The sequence below is a fragment of the Lepidochelys kempii genome, chromosome 8 (genome assembly GCF_965140285.1).
Source record: "Lepidochelys kempii isolate rLepKem1 chromosome 8, rLepKem1.hap1, whole genome shotgun sequence".
NCBI lineage: Eukaryota > Metazoa > Chordata > Testudines > Cheloniidae > Lepidochelys > Lepidochelys kempii.
Genome location: NC_136387.1, coordinates 56452433 through 56478553, shown reverse-complemented (window position 1 = coordinate 56478553; position 26121 = coordinate 56452433). Strand labels below are relative to the sequence as shown.

The 26121-nt window shown below is 42.0% G+C and overlaps 1 protein-coding gene across 1 annotated transcript in view; it reads right to left on the bottom strand.

The window, feature by feature from the left end:
- Positions 1 to 26121, bottom strand: part of HMCN1 (hemicentin 1) — a 325430-nt gene that overhangs the window by 164399 nt on the left and 134910 nt on the right. Inside the window, exons 12-20 of the mRNA XM_073356688.2 lie at positions 16683 to 16824; positions 16143 to 16270; positions 12529 to 12642; positions 11126 to 11284; positions 10015 to 10209; positions 9143 to 9241; positions 6660 to 6787; positions 4246 to 4390; positions 2621 to 2733 (exon numbers count right to left, since the gene is read on the bottom strand). Of these exons, the coding sequence (XP_073212789.2) occupies positions 2621 to 2733; positions 4246 to 4390; positions 6660 to 6787; positions 9143 to 9241; positions 10015 to 10209; positions 11126 to 11284; positions 12529 to 12642; positions 16143 to 16270; positions 16683 to 16824 (1223 nt within the window). The remainder of the gene's footprint in view (positions 1 to 2620; positions 2734 to 4245; positions 4391 to 6659; positions 6788 to 9142; positions 9242 to 10014; positions 10210 to 11125; positions 11285 to 12528; positions 12643 to 16142; positions 16271 to 16682; positions 16825 to 26121) is intronic.

Genomic DNA, 26121 nt, shown 5'->3' with positions numbered 1-26121 from the left:
TTACCTCGAGTGGCTCCGGGGTGGCAGCAGCGCACAGCGGGGCTAAGGCAGGCTCCCTGGCTGCCCTGGACCCGCACCGCTCCCGGAAGTGGTCAGCATGTCCGGCAGTAGCTCCTGGGGGTGGGGTGGGACAGGCAACTCAGCCACATGCTGCCCTTGCCTGTGGGTACCACCCCCGAAGATCCCATTGGCTGCGGTTCCCCATTCCCAGCCAATGGGAGCTGCAGGGGGCAGTGCCTGCAAGCAAGGGCAGTGCACAAAGCCCTCTGCCCCCCCCCCTTCCCCCAGGAGCCTCAGGAACTTGGTGCTGGCCGCTTCCGGGATCGGCGCAGAGCCAGGGCATGCAGGGAGCCTGCCTTAGCCCTGCTGGCCACAGGACTGGCAATCCTGCAGGCTGAATTGAAAGCCCTGATGGGCCAGATTTAGCCCACAGGCCATAGTTTGCCCTCCCCTGATCTAGTCCAATCCATTGCTGCTTCCGCCCACCCCCCTGCATCTCAAGACTGTTATTGATGGTACATCTCAAACTGCATCTCAAAGGATTGAATAATTAAACTCGCCCCCCAAAATATGTTCCAGGTGTAAGGCTCCTTAAAGAGCTGGACTTCTGACACAAGGCTAAGAAAGCACTCAGGAAGCTATTTGTAATGCACAGTAACTTTATGTAACCTACAAACTTATGAACAATGGTACATATTCTTATATGCCTTACACGTGTTTATATTAACTATCTACAAATACTCATTTAGACAGATATATATATATATGTATCTTTTATACAGATTATCAGCCAAATTTTCAGCTTTACCTGTATCATTAAAGTTGACTGGATAACACCAGCATAACTGAGAAGAGAATTTGGCTCACTTGTATATAAGTAAGGATCTGAGTACTTGATCTGGGACAATAGACTTCAATTGGACACTGCTGCTTTAAACTTTATGTTGAGGAATATGTAATAGCCACATATTTAATATAATTCACTAGGCCAAATTCTGCCCTTAATAACAGCAATACAACCTCCAGGCTACTGAAGTCAACAGAATAGTAACTGAGGGTAGAATGCAGTCCCAATGATTATAACAGAGATGAAAACAAAGTGGCTTGGATACAATAAGAACTCTGACCCAAAAGTTTTTAGGAATGACCAGAAGTTCTGAAACATCTGGATAACTTTCTACATTGTTTCCGGGGCCACCCTTTGCTTCTCTTTCCAGCAAGTAATATGAGTGCAAGTGCAGGGAATCATAACAGAAAACCCTGCGAGCTTTCCATCCTAATTCTGGAGACTCAACAGATTTGGAGACTTCTACCATGTGTGACAAAGTTCCTCCTCTGCTTTGGTGGGTATTGCGCTTATTGGCAGATTTGCTTGCCTTGGAGCTTCATGGCAGCCCTCAGTTTGGCCGTTTTCGTGAATCCACAGTCCAGGTCAACTCCTCCTGTGTCTGACCAGGAGTTGGGAGGTTTGGGGGGAATCCGGGCCCGCCCTCTACTCCGGATTCCAGCCCAGAGCCCTGTGGATTGCAGCTGTCTAGAATGCCTCCTGGAACAGCTGTGTGACAGCTACAACTCCCTGGGCTACTTCCCCATAGCCTCCACCCAACACCTTCTTTATCCTCACCATAGGACCTTCCTCCTGGTGTCTGATAATGCTTGTCCTCCTCAGTCCTCCAACAGTATGCGTTCTCACTCTCAGCTCCTAGTGCCTCTTGCTCCCAGTTCCTTACATGCGCACCACAAACAGAAGTGAGCTCCTTTTTAAACCCAGGTGCCCTGATTAGCCTGCCTTAATTGATTCTAGAAGCTTCTTCGTTAGAACACCGGCAGCCAATCAGCCTGTCTGTCTTAATTGTCTCCAGAAGGTTCCTGATTGTTCTGGAACCTTCCCTGTTACCTTACCCAGGAAAAAGGGATCTACTTAACCTGGGGCTAATACATCTGCCTTCTATTACTCTCCTATAGCCATCTGGCCTGACCCTGTCACACATGTCTTAAATTGTCATTCTAATCTGAAATAAGACTAAAAAGGCACCTTCTTACTCAAAAGGTCTGCTCCCTATGTGCATCAAGAATCATATTTAATAACTGTAATGACAAAAATAAGCTTTTATTGCTTTTTTACTACCTTTAGCCCTGTAAAGCCAACACAGTTGAGAGAGACTGAACTGGACTCTATTCCTTCTTGAGCACCATGAACAGAATTGTTTACTGAGTTCCAATCGGTTACTTAATGTGCCCTGAAGAAGCCATTATTACATACTCACTTTTCAGAGCAGAAATTCACTTTAAATAAGCTTCCAAAATGAACTCTCAATCTATGGCAGTTTGCCCATCCCTAATTTTTCAAATCACAATAATTATATTAACATTTCCAAGGCTTTAAAAAAAAGGATCCAGAGATAACTAATAAAATCTTTCTAGCTTTTCAAAGTGTGTGAATGTGTCACAGCGAGATAGTACTGCTTGGAAAAACAGAAGCAGATATGAATAAACAGTGTTTTCTAGGTCCCTTAGCAGAGAAAGTTTTGGCTGCCTTCATAGTACATAGCTCCTGTTATAGCTAAATCATGTGTCCAGTTCATCTTTTAACATAAACAGCTCAAAGTTTAGAAGTTACCTTGGACCAGATGATGGATGGCTTAGGAACTCCACTTGCTTTGCACGGTAATGTTACTGGGATTCCTTCAATTGTACTGAATATCTGCTGTCCATGCTGAATGATAGGTAGAACTAAAAAGATATACATACACACAGATACATATTTTAAACCATGGTATAATTATCACACTGTATTCTGTACACAATCAACTGCTATTCAGCAAAGAAGACTCAATCTACTTAAAGCGGACCTTGAAAATACCTATTAGAATAGGGAATTGGGAAATTTCACTCTGCCCTCAATGACTCAACACTGACTTGACGCTACCCACCCCTAAGGTGTGGTCTACAGTACAAAAATTACCTGATGCTGACAATGAGTGTCATCAACAGGTTAAATACTAGTTTGGGTGCACACAATTTTAGAATGTGTAAAAACCATGACAGACTATGTTCAGCATCATGTCAGAAAGCCATGGTTAGGACATCCTCCAAGAAGGTTTTAAGCAATGTTTTCTGAAATGGTGCTGGGCACGATTTGTTCTCGTCTGCACTTGCAGTGAAAATGGATGCAGCTTATCTGCTGATGAAATCACTGCCATCAGTAGGGAACTTCTCTAGGACAGACCACGCCAGGCCCAAGGGCAAGAGGTAGGTCACTCACCATGCTCATTCAATCTTTAGTTGTTAAAAATGCTAGTAAAAGTCTTGTAGGGAATGGACTGGCTTTTGCAGCAACTTGACTGAGAACGCCAAATCATTTCTCACAGACCCCAAACATCCAAAAGATAATAAAGACTTCAGTTCACTGTCAAACTGGCCTGATTCCTATTTAGTGACAGAGACAAAAAGGCTTCATATTCCTAGACTATCCTACCCATATATCCTAGACTCTTTAACAACACATACCAACTTTTTCACCCCACCTCATGTTCCCAAGATCTGAAAAATCTTCCCAAAAAGCTGCTCACAAGAGAGAGTTTGTCAAACTCAAAACAGTTGCAAAGCACTGGCTAATATGACATGTATAGTGCGCAGTTTTGTACTGAAAAGGATGTTCCAGCATTCTCAATGAAATTTAAAATATGTCTCCCTTGATTAATTTAACATGTAAGAATTTTAGACCATGACACTACAGGGTCACTACAGTGCAAACATTCATTTCACTATGAGTGAGAAACTGCCATTTTTGATGGTATTAAAAATACAGCTTTGCCAAACAATTTATTTTTAAACACTGTACTCTCATGAGTTGCGCTTCCTTTTAATAGTTATGTAACCTCTTTGACAGCACTTGGCAAAGTATTTCAATAAACTCCCACTTGTGTCTCTGTTTTGCTAATAAAGTAAGGGAGACTGCAAAACCCATCACTTGTACACAATTAAATAGGAAGATTTTTAAGGATGTCAAAAGTCTTTTTTGTCCTCTTTTTCAAAAGGGGCAGGCTTGATCATTTAACTGCATTATGTGCAGAGTCCTGATTCTCCACTGCATTACTCCACAGTGTAACTCCATTGCGCCCAATAAATTTGAGGTATTATTGTAATTTTAAATTTAAAAAAGTTCTCTCCACAAGCTACTGCTTCCAAAAAGCGCAACCTTATTTTGCAAACAAATGGAAGCCCTGAGACGATTTCCCTTACCAAATACACTGACGGTGGTAGTTTTGTTGTTTGTCCCAGCTACATTACTTGCCATGCAGGTATATTCCCCTCCATCCTGCAGCCGCACTCTTTCAAGGTGCAGACTCCCGTCACTGCGAACATTAACATAGGGATTTGGGACCAACTGGAGAAAGAGGAAGGTAAGTTTTAACGATGGAAAATACACACTTGTATTGTAGCCCTAAGTGTTTGGCTTTGGTTTAATAACTTAGGACTTTTTTTCAAAATTATTAATATAAAAGAACTTTCCTTCACTTGTCACATGAAATATATTTTGAATAGGATTTCAGTACCATCAAATAAGGCACCTAATTTTGAGTGCTGGAGTCAGAAAGAGAGTATTTACTCTATACCATAGTAGATATACATAACATGCTTCCCAGTTAATGTTAATGGGTGCTTGTGACCAGGCTCAATAGCATGGAAGGGGTCAAGGAGCTGCTTTGGGCTGGAGTGGCCTTTCACCTTTGCAAATTGTTCCAGGACTGGAGAGGTAAAAAGAGGGAACTCGACCTGGATGGGGGCAACCATGGGAAGGAAACAGACGGTTAAGCATCAGCAGCCCTGGAGAGAGGACAGACAGCCTCCAGAGCCGCTGCCCTCACAGAAAGAGGGTGAAGGACCCGAGTTGAAGGGGCACTGGAGCCCACTGAACACTGAGGCAGACATTGATTCCCCCAGAGCCCCTCTGAAGAAAGAGAGTCCCATATCCTGGAGGGAGCTGGTCACAGTTTTTTCTTTGTCTTTCTTTTGCTTAACTCGTTTTGCTAACTACAGGCTGTTAGGTGGACACAGAGAGTGGATGAGACAATTGAGAGGCTCTGGCTGGAAGGTGACCACCCACCTGCTAAAAAGATGTCCCATAGCACGCACTGGGGTAAGGTGGAGTACTTGGACTCATGTGCGTGCACTCCCCATGGAGTGTCAAGGGGACGCACTACCATGAGAGATTCATGACAACTGGAGGAGAATACGGGTAGACTGATCTGCTCTGGTATAAGGAGATGGGACTTTGTTTAAAAAAATATGGCTCTGGATAAATTATCAAAACTGGCTACAGAAAACCGGAAGCAATAGCAACAACAGCAGCTGGCCTTCCAACAGCAGCCGCAGATGGCGCAATGGTTAATTAGAGACCTAGCAGTACAACCACAGAAGCAGCAGCAATGCCGAGTAGAACAAATACTGTCCTTTTTCCTGTCTCCATGGGATTCATCAGAAGGGACCCCACCCTGCTGGCCACACAAATTCCCATGAAGCTTACAAAAATGGTGACCTCCTGGAGACGTTCCTTACCTCCTTTGATCAGGTAGCAGTAGCACTCCCATGGGCCCTGGAGCATAGGGGCATCTTGTTGGCCCCTCATCTGATCAGATCTGCCCTAGCTGCCTACTGGGGGCTTGACCCAACAACCATCCAGGATTACCCCAGAGTCAAGGCAACCATCCTTCATTACTTTGATACCTCAGAGGAGATGCACCATCATTGCTTTCAGGAAGAGAAGTATCCGTCAGCAGTCCAGCCCTACATGGTGGCCCAAAGATTGAGGGTGCACTGCTGGTGCCGGCTAAAACTGGAAACCTGGATGGGGGAGCAGGTTGCCAAACTCATTCTGGTGGGGCAATTCACCCAAAACTCTCCATCGGGGGACGAGGATGGGTCCTGAAGCACCAACTGGAGACCTTGGCTGAAGTGGTCAGCTTAATGGAAAACTACATAGCTGCTGACAGCCTGCCAGGGCTGCCAAGAGGAAATCAGATGGGCCAGGAGTCCGAGACAACCAGAGGTGAAGGCTAGCCAAGGTGAAAGCATCCACCAAGGGGCTCTTCTTGCCCTACCCCCAGGAACTACAAGAGCCTCAGGGAGGGCAACAAGGTCCAAGACAGTCCGCTGTGGAAGAAGTGACGACTGAGGGAGAAACCCATGTAGGCAGAATGCGGGTCCAGCCACATCCCCTGGAGAGAATACCCACAAGGGCAGAAGGAACTATCCCAGCTGGAAAGCTCGACAAGGAATCAGGGAATGAACCCAAGGGCCTGTTTCTCACATGATTGACTGATGAGTCTCCACCAGGATTGCCCCTTTATGGATTGTAATTTCTGTTCCTATCAGCTGGAGTCTCAGGCTAGCAAACCTTAATGTTGACAGATATATTTCTTACATGGAACTCTCATGTGATCACTTTCTTCAGTGATGAAATACCAATTATTTGCTGCAATCTTTTATTTACAACTTTTCTTCTCCCACACAAAAAAATTAATTGCTTAAGAACAGTAGCTATATTACACTGTGCTAAGTTTATATCATGCCTTAAAATGTTAAATGCATATTTTCTCCCTCAGGAAATATGAAACTGCAAGACTATACATACAAATAAAAAAAGATTCTCTTACCACCATATCATTTTTAATCCATCTCCGCCCTGGAATTGGGTTTCCAGCCAGCAGTACACAAGGCAAAGTAAGCTGCTGTCCTTCAATTACATTGGCTACTGCTGGGCTCATTCCAATTAGAGGTGCAACTTGAATTTTAAAAAAAGATATTTAGGCATTTCTATGTGCTTGCAGAAAATGAAATACTCCTTACTATCATTACGATTTACCATAGTGCCTAAGGACCAACCAAGAATGGAGCCCCATTGCGCTAGCTACTGTAAAAACACAGAAGACCTTACAATTTAAATATACAAGACAGACAAAGGCTAGAGTAAAGGCAGAGTGAACAACGTGATGGCCAGCAAATGTCATGTTAGTGCCAAGATATACTTGGGGGGGGAGGCATGGGGGTTAGTCAAGAGACAACTAGCTAAATGTAAAGATGAAGGAAGGGAGGGGGACAATGAAGGTATGAGGACAATGGGGACACAGCACAGGAGAGAAGAGAAAAAGGAGGAAAGCATGAGAGGCAGGTGTGAAGTGAAGCTGAAGTGAAGAGACCATCAGTGCAGGGGTTGGAGCAAACAGTCAGTCAACATAGTTCAGAGATTGTCTATTCAAAGCTCTAAAAAATATATATATATTCCCTTTGGGCTTGACACTGTATTTCCTGTTCACTCAAAAATCCTACTGATGTAAAGTCAAAATATTTTTTTATTTCTTGTTGGTAGCAGAATTTCTAGGAATAGAAATAGGTAGGTTCACAAGAGCCATGACCAGGAGGTGACTTCCCTTCTGAGCACAAGCTATTAGGTCTCATGGGAAAGGTCCATAGCCCGACAGAAAGTTCTGGATGCCAATAAACATCTAACAGATTGCATACCAGTTCATAAACAGCTTCACTTGTTTGTTTGTTTTTTAAAGTGACCTTGAAATAGCGGAGATTAAACAGAACGTTTAGATAGGTCAAAAACTCACTGTTTATAAAATGCTGCTTGCTATGAATGTAAAGATTCCTGACATGTGGTCCAAGATAATAAACACTTTACTGGATGCATAGATGGACCCCCATTCACTTCCTCATACAAACGTACACATTTCACAGCATTATGTCTAATTATTTTCATTACCCACTCTCTACGATAAAACCAGTTACTTAAAGATAACTCTTGTACAAACTGTACATTCACTGTGTTCTTAAATCAGAGAGATTTCTTATACTCCAATTTTATCAAGAAGTTGCCTTGAGCACTCTCCCTGCTACCTTCAGTTTTTAAGATAAATTATGGCAGGAAACCTCTCCCACTCCCCACCACAAAACGTTTTCATGATGAAGATTTTTCTGCCTTTAACAAACTTTCCTAAGAGGAGGAGGATAAAACAAAACTAAGGATAAGTACCTTTTTGAAGATCCATTTAATTAAGTATAGTTGGAACTAATTCAAGTCTTGCATCAAGTCAAAATATAAAAAAATGTTCTAATGTGCAAAACTCAATGATTTTGGTTTATACTGTTCCATGTAGATATTCCTATTTCAGTTAGTATAGGTGTGTACATATACACACAAGTCTGATTTGCAAGTACACATCCTATTTTCTTACAAATTACGAATTCTGTCAAATGATTATGTGTATGAAACTATGCATGAAGATTTGTCGACTAGGTTACAAGTTTTGGGTGGCATTTTCAAAAGCTCTGCTCGCATTAAAGTTAATGGCAGTTTTACCATTGCCTTCAATGGGAACAGTGGTGGGCCATTTCAATCACTTTTGAAAATCCTACTTAGGGTCCCTTAAGGTGTTGAACTCAGTATAGAAGCTTAAGGCCATCAGGACATAACCAAGGGCCTAATCCTGCTCTTATTTAAGCTAAGGGGAGTTCTGGGAAAAGGAACAGGCCCAAAACTTCTGAACACATTTATATGAAAATAAATTATACTCTTGGACAGGAATAGTTCTCACTAAGGTCCAGATTCTGCACTGGCTTACCCACTGTACAGCCCCAATGGACTCAAGTGTCTGCACTGGATATAAATCAGCACAGAATTAGTCTTATTATTTCTAATTTTAAATAAAATTGTATTCATAACATACAGTTAGTTCTAATTTAAAAAAACTGATTCTTCTATTTTGGACACAGAAGAAATTAACTTTTTTATTAATTAATTCTTATATAAAAATAAAATTATTGGCAATAGATGGAAATTAGAAATGGGTTCATGGCACTTAATTCAAGTCTGGAATTCCCACACCCCAAAGTTCAGAAGTATTCACATTCAGGATTTTTGTTCACTCCAATATAAACAGAGGGAGCATTTGCTAAGTTCAGATTCAATTCTAGGATCAGATTTCAAATACCATCAGAATTTGGGGGTGTTTCAATTCAAGGTATTTGGTTTGGGCTCATATCCAAAGAAAGAGTGGTCAAATATATTACAGCTATAGAACCTCTATCAGTCAATCCTTTTGCTAGGTTAGATTAAGATGTTAACCCGCCTTACCCAGTCCTGTTACTGTTATTGTGGCTGGCTGTGACTGGATCTTTCCAAACTGGTTTTCAGCTTCACAGATGTAAGTTCCCTCATCACTGACCCACAAATCTAAAAACAAATTAAATTAAAAAAGGACTAGATTGCATTGTCTTAAACTGTTTTGCACTCAAAGTTGCAATGCAAAAATATTTCACTTTTAATATAATTTTACTTGACCATTCCTTGTCACTGGCCACAATGGAGAGAAGCAATGTCCATATAAGAGAACTTGAAGAAGAATAACGCATTATGTATATATATACTGCTTTTCATCCCAAAGGATTTTAATGCAATTTACAAACAGTATACCTACTGGAATCACTTCACCCACCTAAGAATATAGCTATGTCTGGGAGGGAACAAGGCAGCTGTTTAACACCACAGAATAATACCGCACAACTGTTTAGAACAGGAGGTGAAGAATACAATAGCCAACTGAAGCTGCAAGAAGAAACAGCAGGCAGAATGTACAATAGCTACCCAAACTAGGACTTGGCACAAACAATGGACTTAACATCCTCTTCTCTTGCGAAGATTCCATGGAATCTTTAGTGTCAACAATTGGCCAGGACCCAAATTTTTATCTTACCCCAAACACTGTACTTCTGTGGCACTGACATTATTCTCACTCAAATACAAAGAGATTCAAATAGTAACTGAAGTGCATTCAGCCCTACCACCAGAATGCCAGTGGAATTTTGGTGTCTAATGGATTAGTCTGTACTAAAAACTGACATTGTTAAAGGCAAAATGAATAGTAGAGTATTACAGTAACTTTGATAAATACATTTTGTACAGTATATATTTTATGATCTTGTCTTTATAGATTTTTTTCTACCTACTGTTAATAGACAGGGCACCCGTTCTGAGCTGACTGATGGAACTAACTGCAAAGGGTCTGGAGAAAAGAGGGGCACCATCCAGCCGTCTCCATTTAACCTTTGGTTCTGGGTAACCCTGAACATAGCAAGGCAATGTCACATTTGATCCAATATCCACAGATTCATCACTAGGTTCCTGTGTGAAAACTGGGAGAGCTGGAAGAGATAGAGTACACAGAACATAAAACAGAGAAGTAACATGGCATTAGTATTTCCTTTGCAGTTTAAGTTAAACTACAATTTCAAATACATGTTCCATCATACAGCATGTAATACCTAAATAACAAGTTCTAAATTTAGCAAAACCTTGTAACTGCAGTTTTGCATCATCATTTATTTATTTTGAGGGTGCTCAACAATATTCTAGGCACCTCACTGAAATAAGAACAGATCCAATTCTGTTCAAATGAGCTTACAGATTAAGACCTTGGCCCTATAAGTTACACTGCATGAGAGGACCTCTACACTAGCAAAGAGCCTCTCTGACAAAAGCAGGACTCCATACAGACACAAAGATCTGTCTCCACAGAGTAACTTACAGAACGGGGGCCAATATTCAACATGATGCAACAAGTCAGTGTCATTGTCAGACCAAAAAGGGTTGGAGAAAGAGGAGAGGAAGGACAAGAGTGACAATAATGTTGTGTGGTTATTCAGGTCAGTGTGGCATGTGCACAACTTCATGCTTGCACAGCTTTAAAAAAAAGGCAATGTTTCTCCCCTCTCTTCACTTTTCATGACCTTTGCAAAAAGATGTGAGGAGGAGGGAAAGTTGTAGGAAGGATTTGAATGAGGCAAGGGAGCTGGCTTGATGAACTACACTGGAGAGTATTCCAAGAATACAGAGCTGCATGGAAGAAGGCACAAGACATTTTTAAAAGGAGATGAAAGAGGAATGGAGTTTGGTGTTATTGACAGAGTGAAAGGTTAAGTGATCTGCACAACCCTACACTAATAAGCACAGGTTAAGTTAATGTGAAGCCTAGGTTTCTAATTGTCAGTCTTTCCAGTGTCAGGAAATGGAAACATTTAAATCATGAGCAGTTAATGAACTTAAATACAGGATACTTACAACCAACATCTAAAGTTATCTTGCCAGATGCTCTTCCTGCATCATTGCTAGCCACACAAGTATAATCACCAGCATCCAGATCCTGTGTTTCCTGGATCTTCAAAAGACCCCGATGAGAGTCAATAAGAAGAAACATCGACGCCCTCAACTCTAGGTCACCTAGGTCCAGATAAAAAAGATAGTATGAAATAACACAGTATTTCCAAAACTGTTTCCTATGAAAGGAATACCCCTTTCATTCCCAATTTGAGATTACATCATTGTATGATTGTATTTAATTATGCACCACAGATAAATACATTGGCTTCCATTCATCAGAAAATGAGAACATCCACCATTACATTAGACTGAATAAAATCACTTTTTTAAAAGAAGAGCTATAAAGCCTCTTTCTTCAGTGAATAAGCCAACCTCTAACTGATGGGGGTAAGGAAGAGACTTTCCTTATGGGCAGGTTATCCCAGAATAATCCACTGTGAGTTTTTTGCACCTTCTGCTGAAGCATCTGATACTGACCACTATCAGAGACAGAAACATGTACCAGAGGGTGCATCTGCCTGATCTTTTAGGGCAATTCTTATGTACCAGGGCTATTGGGATTCCGTTTAATTGAAGTCTTTTCTAGCATTCAGCCTATTTCAATAGTTTACACCTTTGTGCATGGAACAATAAACCCTTTTTTCTGGGAGCTCAGGCTCAGTTTCTGAGGATGAGGGTGAACCTCATGTAGCTCTATAATGACTTTCTGAGTTGTGCCCCCGCAGTGTCATAGAATATCAGGGTTGGAAGGGACCTCAGGAGGTCACCTAGTTCAACCCCCTGCTCAAAGCAGGACCAAGCCCCAATTTTTGCCCCAGATCCCTAAATGGCCTCCTCAAGGATTGAACTCATAATCCTGGGTTTAGCAGGCCAACGCTCAAACCACTGAGCTATCCCTCTCCCCTGTCCTTCCACGCCATAAGTGGGGGTCTCTAAAATTTTGATGGCAGGAGAAGTAAAGGGCTCCTTGTGCTTTTTGAGGGGGTTGGAGGAGTTATTCAATTACCAAGCATAGAAAAATGCATTTGAGATTTTAGTCACATATATCTAAACATTCTACAAAGTAGGAAGGCCATTATTTAGAAGACACAAGATTTGACTCACCATGCTGTTACACTCATTTTACATTAGTGTAACTTCACAAAGTCCATGGAGTTAAAAGAGTAAAACAGAGTGTAATATATCAGACCCTACAGGTCTAGTGCTGTATCTCCAAAATTAGAACCTCATGGTTTAGTCACCACTTCAATAGTAAACCAGCTTTTAGCACTATTAAGTCACAAATCAAAGTAATTGAGTAAGATAGTGTTCAGTAAATAAACCAAACCAAGCAAAATAGACCCAGATGGATGGAAGAAATGCACCTTTAAACCATTTAACTTGAGGAGGTGGGACCCCAGTGGTTTTACATTCCATTACAGTCGTGTCTCCAAGGGCAACTAGAATTTCACTGTGAACTACAGTCAACTTTGGACTCTCTGGAAAAAAGGAAAAATATTAGAGTTTTTTTTCAAGTAAACAAAGCATGTTTACTTTAAATATTTGTGACTTAAGTTAGGATGGTCTCCAATTTTCTCTTGTTACACGGACATTAGACAGAATATTTTAACTAAAGCTGGTCAAGCTTGAGAATCTTAGGTAAACTGCAAAATATCAAGGGAAATGGGGAGAATAAAGAAATTGGAGTGGCAGGATAACTGAAAGGTGAGTGGAATATTAAGGAACGAGAAATAAGAAATGAGAGGATTTGAATATCCAGAGGATCTGGAAAGATTCAGAGACTCTCTCTCGATGTCTACTTCCCAATATTAAATAGGTGCAATACCGTAGTGCTCAGAGGCCCACTGTGCTCAGTGTACTACAAACACATATATTATTACTCCTGAGGGCATTCTGCACCAAAAAATTAAAAATTCTGCAAATTTTATTTGTCAAATAAATGTGGAAGCTCCAACATGGCATTGGGGAGAACAGGCCACTGGCTGCACAGAGGTGGGAAATCCATCAGCAGCTCCCCCCAGGGACACGGAGTCAGCTGTGAGGCTGCACAGAGGTGGGAAATCCATCAGCAGCCCCCCCCAGGGACACGGAGTCAGCTGTGAGGCTGCACCGAACCCTGACTTTAGTGGGGCATCTGCCCCACTCCGATAGGCAGGGGTTAAAAGCAGCCAAGCTGGGTTGATTGGGGAAGCAGCCACAGCTGCAGCCAGCTCAATCAGGGCCCAGCTGGCCCTGATAAGAGGGCTGGGGGCCAGGAGCTAAAAGAGCCAGTCTCTCTCTAGCCCTGGAGAGAGAAGAACCTGGCTGTCTGGGAGAGACAGGTATGTGAGACAGAGTAGTGCTAGGGAAAGGCAAGAGGAGCTGGGGTACTCCAGCCTGGTAACTCCCCAGGCTGCAGGTCTTCTGCAAGGCCTAAAGAAGGTACTGGGGCTGCAGAGGTACAGTCTGGGGTTAGGCAGAGGCAGCTGGCTCTAACCCCCTTGCCAGTGATGAGTGGTTTATAGACTGCAGTATGCCCCAGTGAGTGGGGGATAGATGATGACTGGCAGTAGTCATTGAGGCAAGGTGGGGATAGAGGGTTGGGGGTTCCCCTAGGAGGGGACACCCAGACTGGGTTTCTGCTGGGGGCAGAACCCTGAGGTAAAGGGCACTGGGGTCTGGGAGCCACTGGCAGAAGGAGATGCTCTGTATGCTGGAGAGCTAATTCCCAAGATGACTAGCAGGAGGCGCTGCATCAGTGAGTCATCACTTTGCTACACTGACACAGCACAAGGACCAGACCTGCCCCAGAAACACCCCAGGGCCCTGCCCCTCTGTGCCAGGTGCAGGCAGGCTCAGCCAGCCAGGGTCCAAGTGTGGAGGGGCTTAGTGTGGGGTGATCCAGGTGGGGGTTGAGGGGGTTCTGTGGGGGGCAATCTGGGTGCAGGTGGCTCAGTGGGGAATCTGGGTACAGAGGGATCTGGCTGCACAGGTGCTTGCTGAGTGGTGTTGGATCATATTAAAGAAGTTCTGTATTAAAATCACAAAAGTTTGATTCCCCATAGTTTAAATTCCAAGGTATTACTAATTAAGAGGTCTCTTGGTTTTTGGTACTGTTTCTCTTCCTCTATGTGTGAAACTTGCAAGCTGCTAATTGTGTTAGTACATTCTAACACAGTCTGTTCTCAAAGCAATTCTTTGTAACAACAACTACTCTCACAGAGAGAGACTCAAAGCAATACTCTGTAACAATAGAAACAGCACCCAGAGACTCCCCACCCTTTTGTTGTATTCATCTCGCTTTGTTCTCAATTGTGATTAAAATAGAGATAGAAGATGTATGTGGATGGATGCTTGGTGTGGATAATAACTGAATGATCAGGGAGGTGCCAGCCTAAGAATGCAGTGTCCATCGGCCGAAGAAGGCATCAAGTGGAAATAACCAGAGGATCCCCGGAGGGCAGACTGGAATCCACCCAACAGCCTCAAGAATGGGAGAACCAAAGAACAATATAACATCTGACAGCACGGAGACGTCAGGAATGTGACATCTGCTGATGAAGCAATTCCCATAGACTGGCATAGGAAGAAATTCCTATAAAAATGGACTCCAGAAAGTGAGAACTTTGGGGTCTGATTCTGCAAACCAACTTCCAGGAGCATCAGATAAGCATCTGACGAGGCCCTGCTCCCTCCTCATGTCCAGGCCACCTGGCCAGTGGCTTGGCATGAGCAACTCTAAAGCTGGTAACTATGATAACAACCTTGCAGAAGAACCGTGTGTGTGAATGAATGTATGAATAAATGAGATTGAATGGAACGTTATAGCTATAACTAACTGGTTACTATGATTCTTTCTGTATTCATAATAAATGTGGTATTTTGCCTTTCTCCTTTAATAAGATCCTGCTGGTTTTTATTGTATTGGTATAACAGTGGTTCTGGGTGCAATGGTAGTGGGATGCTGCAGGGGGATCCAGGTGAAGGTGGTTGGGGCTCAGCTGGGGGGTGGTCGGAGCAGGGGGGGAATAAAGCTGGCGGGGGGTCTGGATGCTGGGGGAGTAGGGCTCAGTGAGGTAGGGATCCAGGTGCAGCTGACTGGGGCTTGGTGGGATGGGGATCCAGGTGCGGGTGGCTCATCGGGGTGGCCCAGGTACAGGGGGTGTGAGGCTCTGTGGGAGGGTTTGGATGCATGGGAGACAGATGGGGGAGCAGCTCCCTGTACAGTGATCCCTCCCCCTGCAGCTGAGGAGTGATGGGTGCAGGAAACTCGGGTGGGTCTGACCCAGCCCTGGAAGCCATGTAGGGGAAAACTAAGTCCCCTCCTGCCCAGCTGAGACTAGCAGCTGAGCCCGGTACAGGGTAGGAACCATCAGCTGGGTCTTCCCCAGTGCTGCCCCATAGTTATTTACCTCTGCCAGCTGCCCTGGGCACCTGAAAAATACTGCTAGGGAGGATCGCATGACTGCTCTTGTGGCTTCCCCATCAGAAAGTCACTTTTCTGCAGGGAAGCAAAGAAATCTGCTGGGGACATAAATTCTGCGCAGGGGCGCAGAATTCCCCCAGGAGTAATGCATGCACCAGAGAGCTGGCCTAATATGAAGGGTGATGGGATAAGAATAGATTAAAGTTGTCCAGTGGGAGGGATAAAGAAAAAGAGGTCAGTTGAGGCCTATTTGTCTCCTATGTTCACTGGCAGGTAGCACTGCTCACTGCAGATCTAATTTTTAACGTTATTTCTCATTCTAAAATTAGAATTAAAATAAACAAGAGAGCCTTAAATGACTAAACAGTAACAACCACCACCACCTTTAACATTATCAATATTTACAGCTGGTTAGAAAACAGGAATTTTTTAAACATTTTTCAGGATTTTTTTATTTTATTGGAAACTTTTATTAGAAATGTTCAGAACAGTTCTATCAATATTATTCAACTTTTCCACTCAAATAATCTGTTTCTTTTTTAATGTCACTTCATTGTTTCTTTCTATACTTGCCAATGTATGTGAGGGTAGAAGTCTGTCTCTCTGTCCCAGCTGAGTTACTGGCCAAACAACCATAAAGTCCTGCGTCTTTTGGAATGGTCTTTTTGATTATCAAGGTGCCTTCTGGCCTCAAACTATATCTGGGGAGGGAGGAAAAAAGGTATCAACAAAATTCAGTAGTCATTGTTGTGGCAGCAGTGTGTGTGTGGATGGTTTTCATATATGCATGTGTTTTGTATAAGTAGTAACTTCCATCAGAGCATCTCAAAGTGCTTTGGAAGTATCATCAAATTAAGTCTTGTAATATCCTTGTGAAATAGGGTAATCATAATATTTCCATTTTACAGATGAGAAAACTGAGATTAAAGGGCCAGATTTGGGAGTTTACCCAACTTCCTTTTTTCCCCCCAAGCACTATTTACAAGTCTCACAGGCCTTTGAGGTTGGTAGGAAACTTTAATTCAGAACATTTCAAAATTCTTCAGTGCTAATTCCTGAACACTACCCTCCTCAAATAGAAAAGAGGGAAAGGCTGCAAGCCCATTACCATACCTGTCTGATCCCATGATAAACATGTCATTGTGTGTCCAGACTATCTTTGGCTTTGGATAACCTGTTGCAGAACACATTATAGACACCTCAGAGCCTTCTGTAAAAGACTGATTCTTAGGTGATATGACAACTTTGGGTGGTTCTGTTAAAAATAAAATAATATTGAAACTTCAGCTTGACTTTTATGATGATCAAGTTTGCAGCCATTTACTGAAAACATTGATAATAAATTACTCTAGACACTCTTTGGACATAGTCTTATGATGGAAAACACCACTAAGAAAGGATTGACCAGAATCCCTTCCCCCCCATCCCATTGCCTCTTTTATACTATTGATGATTCTCAGAGCTGCATGAAAAGAGTAACAAAGCAGCAGATGCTACTCAAAAGAATAAATTGTGATTATATATTTATAGAACTCCTTTTATTTAGATTGTCTCTCAAAATGTTTCGTATTACATACTACTTAAAACTAGAGAGGTCTTCTTGTAGACACCTCCCTTCCCAATTGCCCAACCCCAATTCTTGGCAGGAGACATGCATGGCTAGATGAAAAAGTAGTATTAAAGATGGTATTTAGGTTACAAACAGAAAATAAATCCACATTTCAATTTGTTTTAAAATGTGACTGTCCAAATCTCAAATGCAGTGGGTGCCAATTTCACATGGTTTTGAGTGTTGTTACAACCCAAAACCTGAGCCAGATTTACCAAAAAGATTCACCAAGGCTCACAAACCTGGGCTGAGTTATGAGCAAGCTGTGCCAATTTATTACTTTTGGGTGGAAACGATGAGAAACTGTAGTTTTAATGGCTTCAGCTCCAAACCAAGCAAAACTTAGTTGCGTCAGCTGTATGTTTGTTCCAACCCAGATGTCAGCATGAAACTCATGGAGTGGGAATCCACAGGAAGGGAGACTTAAGAAAAAACTATTAAAAATCCTTGAAGACTAAAATGCCAATGAGTTCAGGATAACACCACTTGACTATTTAGGGATGCGGGAGCAAAGGACCAGCAGGGTGTAAGCAGCATTTAGGCAGCTCACAGGCTTTCTGGCAGCCCTCTCTACAGGGATGAATTTAATCCTGGGTGACAAAATTAAATACAGACTTGAAATATACTATTTTTAAATGAAATCATCATCAGTCATTGTGGAGCCAGTCTGCTTCTGTGGTGTTGATACCCATAGTGTAATAATGGGTTCTCTAGGGGAAGAGACTGATCAGAGTCCATGAAGCTGCTCAACAATGCCCTAGACTATCAATACAGTTCATTATGGCAAGTGATGAATGTGCTCCTTTTACAACACAGCCTCACGTGCCTTCATGCACTTTTAGGGGAGAATCAGCAGCAGCTGATGGATTATCCGAAGGAGAAGAATCTTTCAGGAGTAAAGGCTGATTCTCGTTAATGCCTTCTACAGTAATGTTGCATTTGTTTCACCACCACCACCCACTTTTGGATTAGCAGCATTTGCCTCCATTGCTGCAGCCTGTGTTACAACTGCATTAACTGCATCTGTCTTTACAATTGGTGCCAGTCGGGTACCATCTGAGTTTTAATACACATCCTTCTAACAGATGGCTATTCTTCTTGCTGGCTACCACCAATTACCCAAACTGCCTAACCCTAACTGTTCAGTGTATTAAGGGGAAAGTAGACTTAAAGAGTCAAGTTACAAAGACCAGGATGCATACTGCTAAGAGAGTCACTCTGCAACTAAAGCCAAGCTACAGACTGTTAAGGGTCACTCGGTAAATAAATGTGTAGCACACAGGTGTGATGACATCATCCCTTGGGAGAGGGTGTGGTAAAATCTGCACTTGTGCTGGAAAATATACGTACATTATTGCTGACATTAAAGTAACAGTGCAACAAACAGCAGCAGCAAAACGATTTTAAAAAACTAATCTCAAAAGTTCAAGCTGGAATGGTCTCAGGCTAGCTAATTAGCATGGGCGACTGATAGCAGTATTCTCACTGTCCCAATATTTGCCACGACTTAATTTTTCTTTTAACACATATAAGAACTTGTCAAGAAGAAATGTAATTTACAGGTAAAATACAGTGTGATACATCAATATGTATACTCTCCCCTTCCTTCACCTTCAGAGAGTAAAGGTGGCCATATATGGCCACACATATATCGGGGGGGGGGCCTTATCTGCTTCGATGGGAAAGGCTGTCAAATAAGACTGAGTGTATTGCATATTTTATTTTATTTTATTCGTTGAGGGAAGAAAATATGTAAAATATTATCACAATGCTAATATGAACTGTGCATTTGTGTGCACGATAAGCAACTAAGCATAGTGGAAATAAAGTTATGATGACTGCATGATTAACAGCATAACTCTTCCTAGTTTAGTCACTAGAGATCCCTCCACAATTAGTTTCAGATGATGTGAAAAGAGTCAATTTACAGGATGAATTTTTTTCCTGTAAATTTCACATTCTTCTTCCTTGAGGGATTTAGGCCTGCATCCAATCTGATGACCTGTATCCTATCTTTCCTTAACACTTATCAGGACCAGTCTATACTTTTTTCTAGAAAAGAGAAGTAGTTCACTACACATTGTTGCAGGGCAGAAATAACATGTAAACCCTCTTTATTCATAGTACGTGGTCATCCAATTAGTTAACTACATGGCAAATGTTATTTTGTGCCAATGTCTTTATTATGGGCTTGTCCACACTATCACTTAAGTTGATGTAAGTTATGTCCCTCAGGGGTGTGAAAAAACCACCACCCTAAGTGACATAACTTACATTGACTTAAAGCGATGTCTACACCACACTATGTTGGCAGGAAAAGCTCTCCAGCCAACATAGCTTCCACCTCATGTTTAGGTGGAGTAATTTATCTTGACAGGAGAGTGCTCTGCCGTCAGTGTAAGGGGTCTTCACCAGACATGCTGCAGCAGTGCCGATTTAGTGCGGTAGTAAAGACAAGCCCTATGTTATTGCAAGATAAATACATGATAGTTTCTATCTTCTGAATCGGAGTACAGCTTATAGGGTAATCACTTAGGGTTATACTCAGACAAAGTACCAACTGATCAAAGCTATTACAGGTCATTTAGGTTTATAACACTAAACACTGCAATAAAGCCCTCTTTGATACATTTTTGCAAATCACTGGCTATTTTCAGCAGTATTTTTTAACAAATAATAAGGCAGCACTTATATAACACTTTTCTTGCATAGATGTCAATAGACTTTAAAGAGGATGGTATTATTGTCTCTATTTTACAAATGGAGAAAACAAGGTAAAGAAAAATTAAATAATTGCCCACAGTTACACAGCAAGTCCATGGCAGTCTCCTTAGGAATGGTATGACTTTTACATAGAAAGGTCTATCAAGAAAGTTACACATTTGTGGCAATATAGGTTGGGAAGGGCATAAGCACTATTAGTCAAGCGAGACTCACATTTGAGTAAACACAGAGTCTGTACCTGCAATGGGCTGATTAGACTCCTTAACCAACTTGGATTGTAAACATTAGCCAACTAAATCTTGCTAATCCTGCAGAGCAGGCAAGTTCATACCATCACCAGTGATACCAGAAGCTTTATTGTTTGCAAACATGAGAGATGCCACAATAAATTCCCCCAAGGGTTTCTAAAAGTATTTTTGAAGTTTAGTTAGTGGGAACATCAGCACATACTTTACCAGAAGCCTGCATTAAAATTGTCTTGTCTAGTGGTCATAGTAGAGGAATTGTATTCAGGACTGTGTCCGGCTCTATCAATGACTCATTGTGTGACACTTGACAGAGCTCTAAGGTCCAAAAGCAAAAATGCATGCACAGTTACATTTCCAAAGGCAACCGCCACATTTGCATGTACAGAGCAAGGAACTAGTTAGGGCAGCAACTGATTTACATGCAAAATTTCAGTAAATGTGGACATCAATGTAGGTTTCAGAGTAACCGCCATGTTCGCAAAAAGAAAAGGAGTACTTGTGGCACCTTAGAGACTAACCAATTTATTTGAGCATAAGCTTTCATGAGCTACATCTCACTTCATCGGATGCATAAAGTGGAAAATACAGTGAGGATGTTTTTATACACACAGACCACGAAAAATCACTTTAGATAAGCTATTATCAGCAGGAGAGTGGGGTTGGGGAAGAGAAAACCTTTTGTAGTGATAAACACCCACTTTTTCATGGTCTGTGTGTATAAAAACATCCTCACTGTATTTTCCACTTTATGCATCCGATGAAGTGAGCTGTAGCTCACGAAAGCTTATGCTCAAATAAATTGGTTAGTCTCTAAGGTGCCACAAGTATTCCTTTTCTTTTTGCGACATCAATGTAGTTATGCAAATTCCTATGAATTTTTGGTCATGAACCTATGGTCTCGTTTATTAATGTTTTGGCCTTAACCTCACTGTTCTTCAGTTTAAACCTCCCAGTTCTTCAGTTTAACCATCTATAGAATGGATATAAGAACACTGTCATGACTAGGATGTGGGCTATCTGACCTAGTGGTCAGAGCAGAAGTCAGGCATCAGAATCAGGTTACTGGGAGGCACAATCTGAGACAGACCTAGGAAGGCCATTCGTCTGTCTTAAAGCCAACAATCCTAGTTTTGCAGAGCACTCGTCCTGTCCAGTAGGGTCTTAGCAGCAGAAGAGGCTTTTGTCCAGTGAAAATGAGAGGAGGAGACAGCATACAAGATTATGCCAGTGGGAGCAGAGGTGGGGACGGCACCTCCATGTGATGTGACCCAGGCAGGAGCAGGCTCACGCAGTTCTATATATCACTAATTCCCTAATTAGTGTTGTGTGGTTGCTGGTGAGTATTTGTTGGTAGATGTGCAGGTGAACGAGCCCCTGATTACTCTCCAGCAACCACACATCACACAACAAAAACACTAACCCAGGAACCTATTCTTGCAACAAAGCCCGATGCCAACTCTGTCCACATATTTATTCAAGTGACACCATCATAGGACCTAATCACATTAACCACACCATCAGGGACTCGTTCACCTGCACATTTACCACTGTGATATATGCCACCGTGTGCCAGAAATGCCCCTCTGCCATGTACATTGGCCAAACTAGACAGTCTCTACGCAAAAGAATAAATGGACACAAATCTGACATCAGGAATCATAACATTCAAAAACCGGTAGGAGAACACTTCAACCTCTGTGGCCACTCAGTAAAAGATTTAAGGGTGGCAATTTTGAAACAGAAAAGCTTCAAAAACAGACTCCAACGAGAAACTGCTGAGCTTGAATTAATATGCAAACTAGATATCATTAACTTGGGTTTGAATAGAGACAGGGAGTGCTGGGTCGTTACACATATTGAATCTATTTCCTTAAGTTAAGTATCCTCACACCTTCTTGTCAACTGTCTAAATGGGCCGTCTTATTACTACAAAAGTTTTTTCTCCTGCTGATAATAGCTCATCTTAACTAATTAGCCTCTCACAGTTTGTATTGTAACTTCCAACTTATCTATATGTGTATATATATATATAAGATTATATATATATATATATCTTACTATATGTTCCATTCTATGCATCCGATGAAGTGTGCTGTAGCCCACGAAAGCTTATGCTCTAATAAATTTGTTAGTCTCTAAGGTGCCACAAGTACTCCTGTTCTTTTCTTAGAGATTCAGTAATTCTTTGTTGTCTCTTTACTGTCTCAAACAACAATTCTTTGGAAAGGCATGTGATTTAAATTCTTCACACAGCTAGCAATGCATAAACAAAGATAAACAAGTACAACCATTTAATTGTGTCCAAATCAAAAGCTATCACACAACAAGGCAATAGTTTTAGTGACTTGCATAAACATTTTGCAAATTTTGCTGACAGGATGTGATTTTTGCAAACTTCACTTGAACATACTGACCACACTAACTAGGCAAATCTCAGTCCTTACAATCTGGCCTACCTGCAACCAAGCGAGAGCCCCATTATCTTCAAGAGGATTTCACAGGGACATCGGTATCTGTCTACATGGATCAGATAGCATGGATCAGATACCATGATCAGAGCCACCGTGTACTGGCTACTCTCTATAGGCCTGATCCAATTCCCACTGGGAAAGAGTCCCAATTAACTTTAATGGGCTTTAGTTTAATAGTCTATTTTCAGATGTGAGCAAGTGCGTGTCATATATCTTAATTTAAGCAGCAGGGCTCTGTACTTTTGGATCAGAAGAATCATCTCCACTTATAACCATGAAATGCTATGTGGTCAAAGCATGCAATAGAGGGATGCTTGTGAAGTTCTGTATGGCCATCGATTTGTTAAAAGATCTTTAATTCTGCATTTGTAAGTGCCAGGATGGAGGCACACAATTTTGATCTTCAATTTTTTGAACATCTGCAGTATGTTAGTGTCATGAATGCACATGCGAAAAAACTACAATAAGATCAAAACCTGCTTGCAACAAATATTAACATATATGTTGCTGAGAGAAAAGGAAGGATGGAGTTAAGATGATACTGTGCATTCCCCCTAGTAGTTCCACTTTGAAGTAAATTCTGGCACAGAATCCAGATTGGATCCATTTCTAGGAAAGATTATCTTTATGCATATGCACATACACAGTCAATATATTTTCAAAAGAAATCTTTACTTCTCATCTGACTTATATTAGCTTACATCATATTTCACCAATATGCACTGGATTTTCTATGGCTTCATATTAAATATTCATTGTAGTATTTCACATTTTTGGATTGTGAACTAGATGAAAATGCATTCGATGAAGTGAGCTGTAGCTCACGAAAGCTTATGCTCAAATAAATTGGTTAGTCTCTAAGGTGCCACAAGTACTCCTTTTCTTTTTTAGATGAAAACAGCTGTGTAAAAATAAGGCACACAAACACAGTTCAGCTACTGTTGCAATGACAGGTCTGAAGAATAGACTTGTTAAAGTATGTATCAAAATCAATAAATAATATTTATTAGATACATGCAGAAGACTTCATTATCAAGTAGCCACATTGATTGTATTGGCCACAATTGCATGCACTTAATTAAAAGAAAAGTACAATCTTAGGGAATAGTTCTCCTTCTCTGAACCATGGAAGATGCACTGCATATTTATTGTTGAAAATTGAATGTATTTTTTGCAAGAAGGGGCATCATGGGAACATTAACATAAAAGTGCCCCGTATTCACCATTATTCCTCTAAGGCCCTCTCAGAACCCTGAGGATTACATCTTCTATCCTCCTCTTTTCTATGTCTTTCCCCATACAAACACCCACATTGTACTAACCACCATCCTGGACGAGGAGAGGTGGTTCATCCAAAGCCTAACCAGATTCCTGAATTAGCTATGGGTTGCCATACAGAACAACATGAGGCACCGGGGCATGCTCTAACCCTAATGTCACAGCAAGGAAAGACCAAATTCTGTCTCATTTTTGGGTCACTGTATGGTAATGTGTAATGGCATCTGAGAGGAGAGTAGCTGGCCTATCCTTGTCCATGGATTATAAATATGTTCAGTCCTCCTTTATTTTAATTTTATATGCACTTCTCAAATCTTCTGCATTTACTAGACATCTCACTTTGGGAATGTCTTCCTGGCCATGTCCCAGTATTCTATCCTCTATGAACCTATCTAATTTTTTTTAACCTAACTATATTTTTGGCCTTCACAACATCCCACAGCTTTGAATTCCACAGGTTGACTGTGCATTGTGTGAAGTTGTGAGTTGTGTGGGTAGTACAGAATTCATATGGCCTGCAAGGGATGTTAAGAGTAACAAGAAGGGTTTCTACAGATGTGCTAGCAACAAGAAGAAGGTCAAGGAAAGTGTGGGCCCCTTACTGAATGAGGGAGACAACCTAGTGACAGAGGATGTGGAAAAAGCTAATGTACTCAATGCTTTTTTTGCCTCTGTCTTCACGAACAAGGTCAGCTCCCAGACTACTGCACTGGGCAGCACAGTGTGGGGAGGAGGTGACCAGCCCTCTGTGGAGAAAGAAGTGGTTCAGGACTATTTAGAAAAGCTGGACGAGCACAAGTCCATGTGCTGCATCCAAGGGCGCTAAAGGAATTGGCAGATGTGATTGCAGAGCCATTGGCCATTTTCTTTGAAAACTCATGGAGATCCGGGGAAGTCCCAGACGACCGGAAAAAGGCTAATGTAGTGCCCATCTTTAAAAAAGAGAAGAAGGAGGATCCTGGGAACTACAGGCCAGTCAGCCTCACCTCAGTCCCTGGAAAAATCATGGAGCAGGTCCTCAAGGAATCAATTCTGAAGCACTTCGAGGAGAGGAAAGTGATCAGGAACAGTCAGCATGGATTCACCAAGGGCAAGTCATGCCTTACTAATCTAATTGCCTTCTATGATGACATAACAGGCTCTGTGCATGAGGGGAAACCAGTGGACATGTTATTCCTTGACTTTAGCAAAGATTTTGATACAGTCTCCCACAGTATTCTTGCCAGCAAGTTAAAGAAGTATGGGCTGGCTGAATGGATAAGGTGGATAGAAAGCTGACTACATCATCGGGATCAATGGGTAGTGATCAATGGCTCCATGTCTAGTTGGCAGCCGGTATCAAGCGGAGTGCCCCAAGGGTCAGTCCTGGGGCCAGCTTTGTTCAATATCTTCATTAATGATCTGGAGGATGGCGTGGATTGCACCCTCAGCAAGTTTGCAGATGACACTAAACTGGGAGGAATAGTAGATACGCTGGAGGACAGAGATAGGATACAGAGGGACCTAGAGAAATTAGAGGATTGGGCCAAAAAAAATCTGATGAGGTTCAACAAGGACAAGTGCAGAGTCCTGCACTTAGGACGGAAGAGTCCCACGCACAGCTACAGACTAGGGACCGAGTGGCTAGGCAGCAGTTCTGCAGAAAAGGACTTAAGGGTTACAGTGGACGAGAAGCTGGATATGAGTCAACAGTGTGCCCCTGTTGCCAAGAAGGCCAATGGCATTTTGGGACATATATGTAGGAGAATTGCCAGCAAATCGAGGGACGTGATCATTCCCCTCTATTCGGCATTGGTGAGGCCTCATCTGGAGTTCTGTGTCCAGTTTTGGGCCCCACACTACAAGAAGGATGTGGAAAAATTGGAAAGAGTCCAGTGGAGGGCAACAAAAATGATGAGGGGGCTGAAGCACATGATTTATGAGGAGAGGCTGAGGGAACTGGGATTATTTAGTTTGCAGAAGAGAAGAATGAGGGGGGATTTCATAGCTGCTTTCAATTACTTGAAAGGAGGTTCCATTCCAAAGAGGATGGATCTACACTGTTCTCAGTGGTAGCAGATGACAGAACAAGGAGTAATGGTCTCAAGTTGCAGCGGGGGAGGTTTAGGTTGGATATTAGGAAAAACTTTTTCACTAGGAGGGTGGTGAAAAACTGGAATGCGTTACCTAGGGAGGTGGTGGAATCTACAACCTTAGAGGTTTTTAAGGTCAGGCTTGACAAA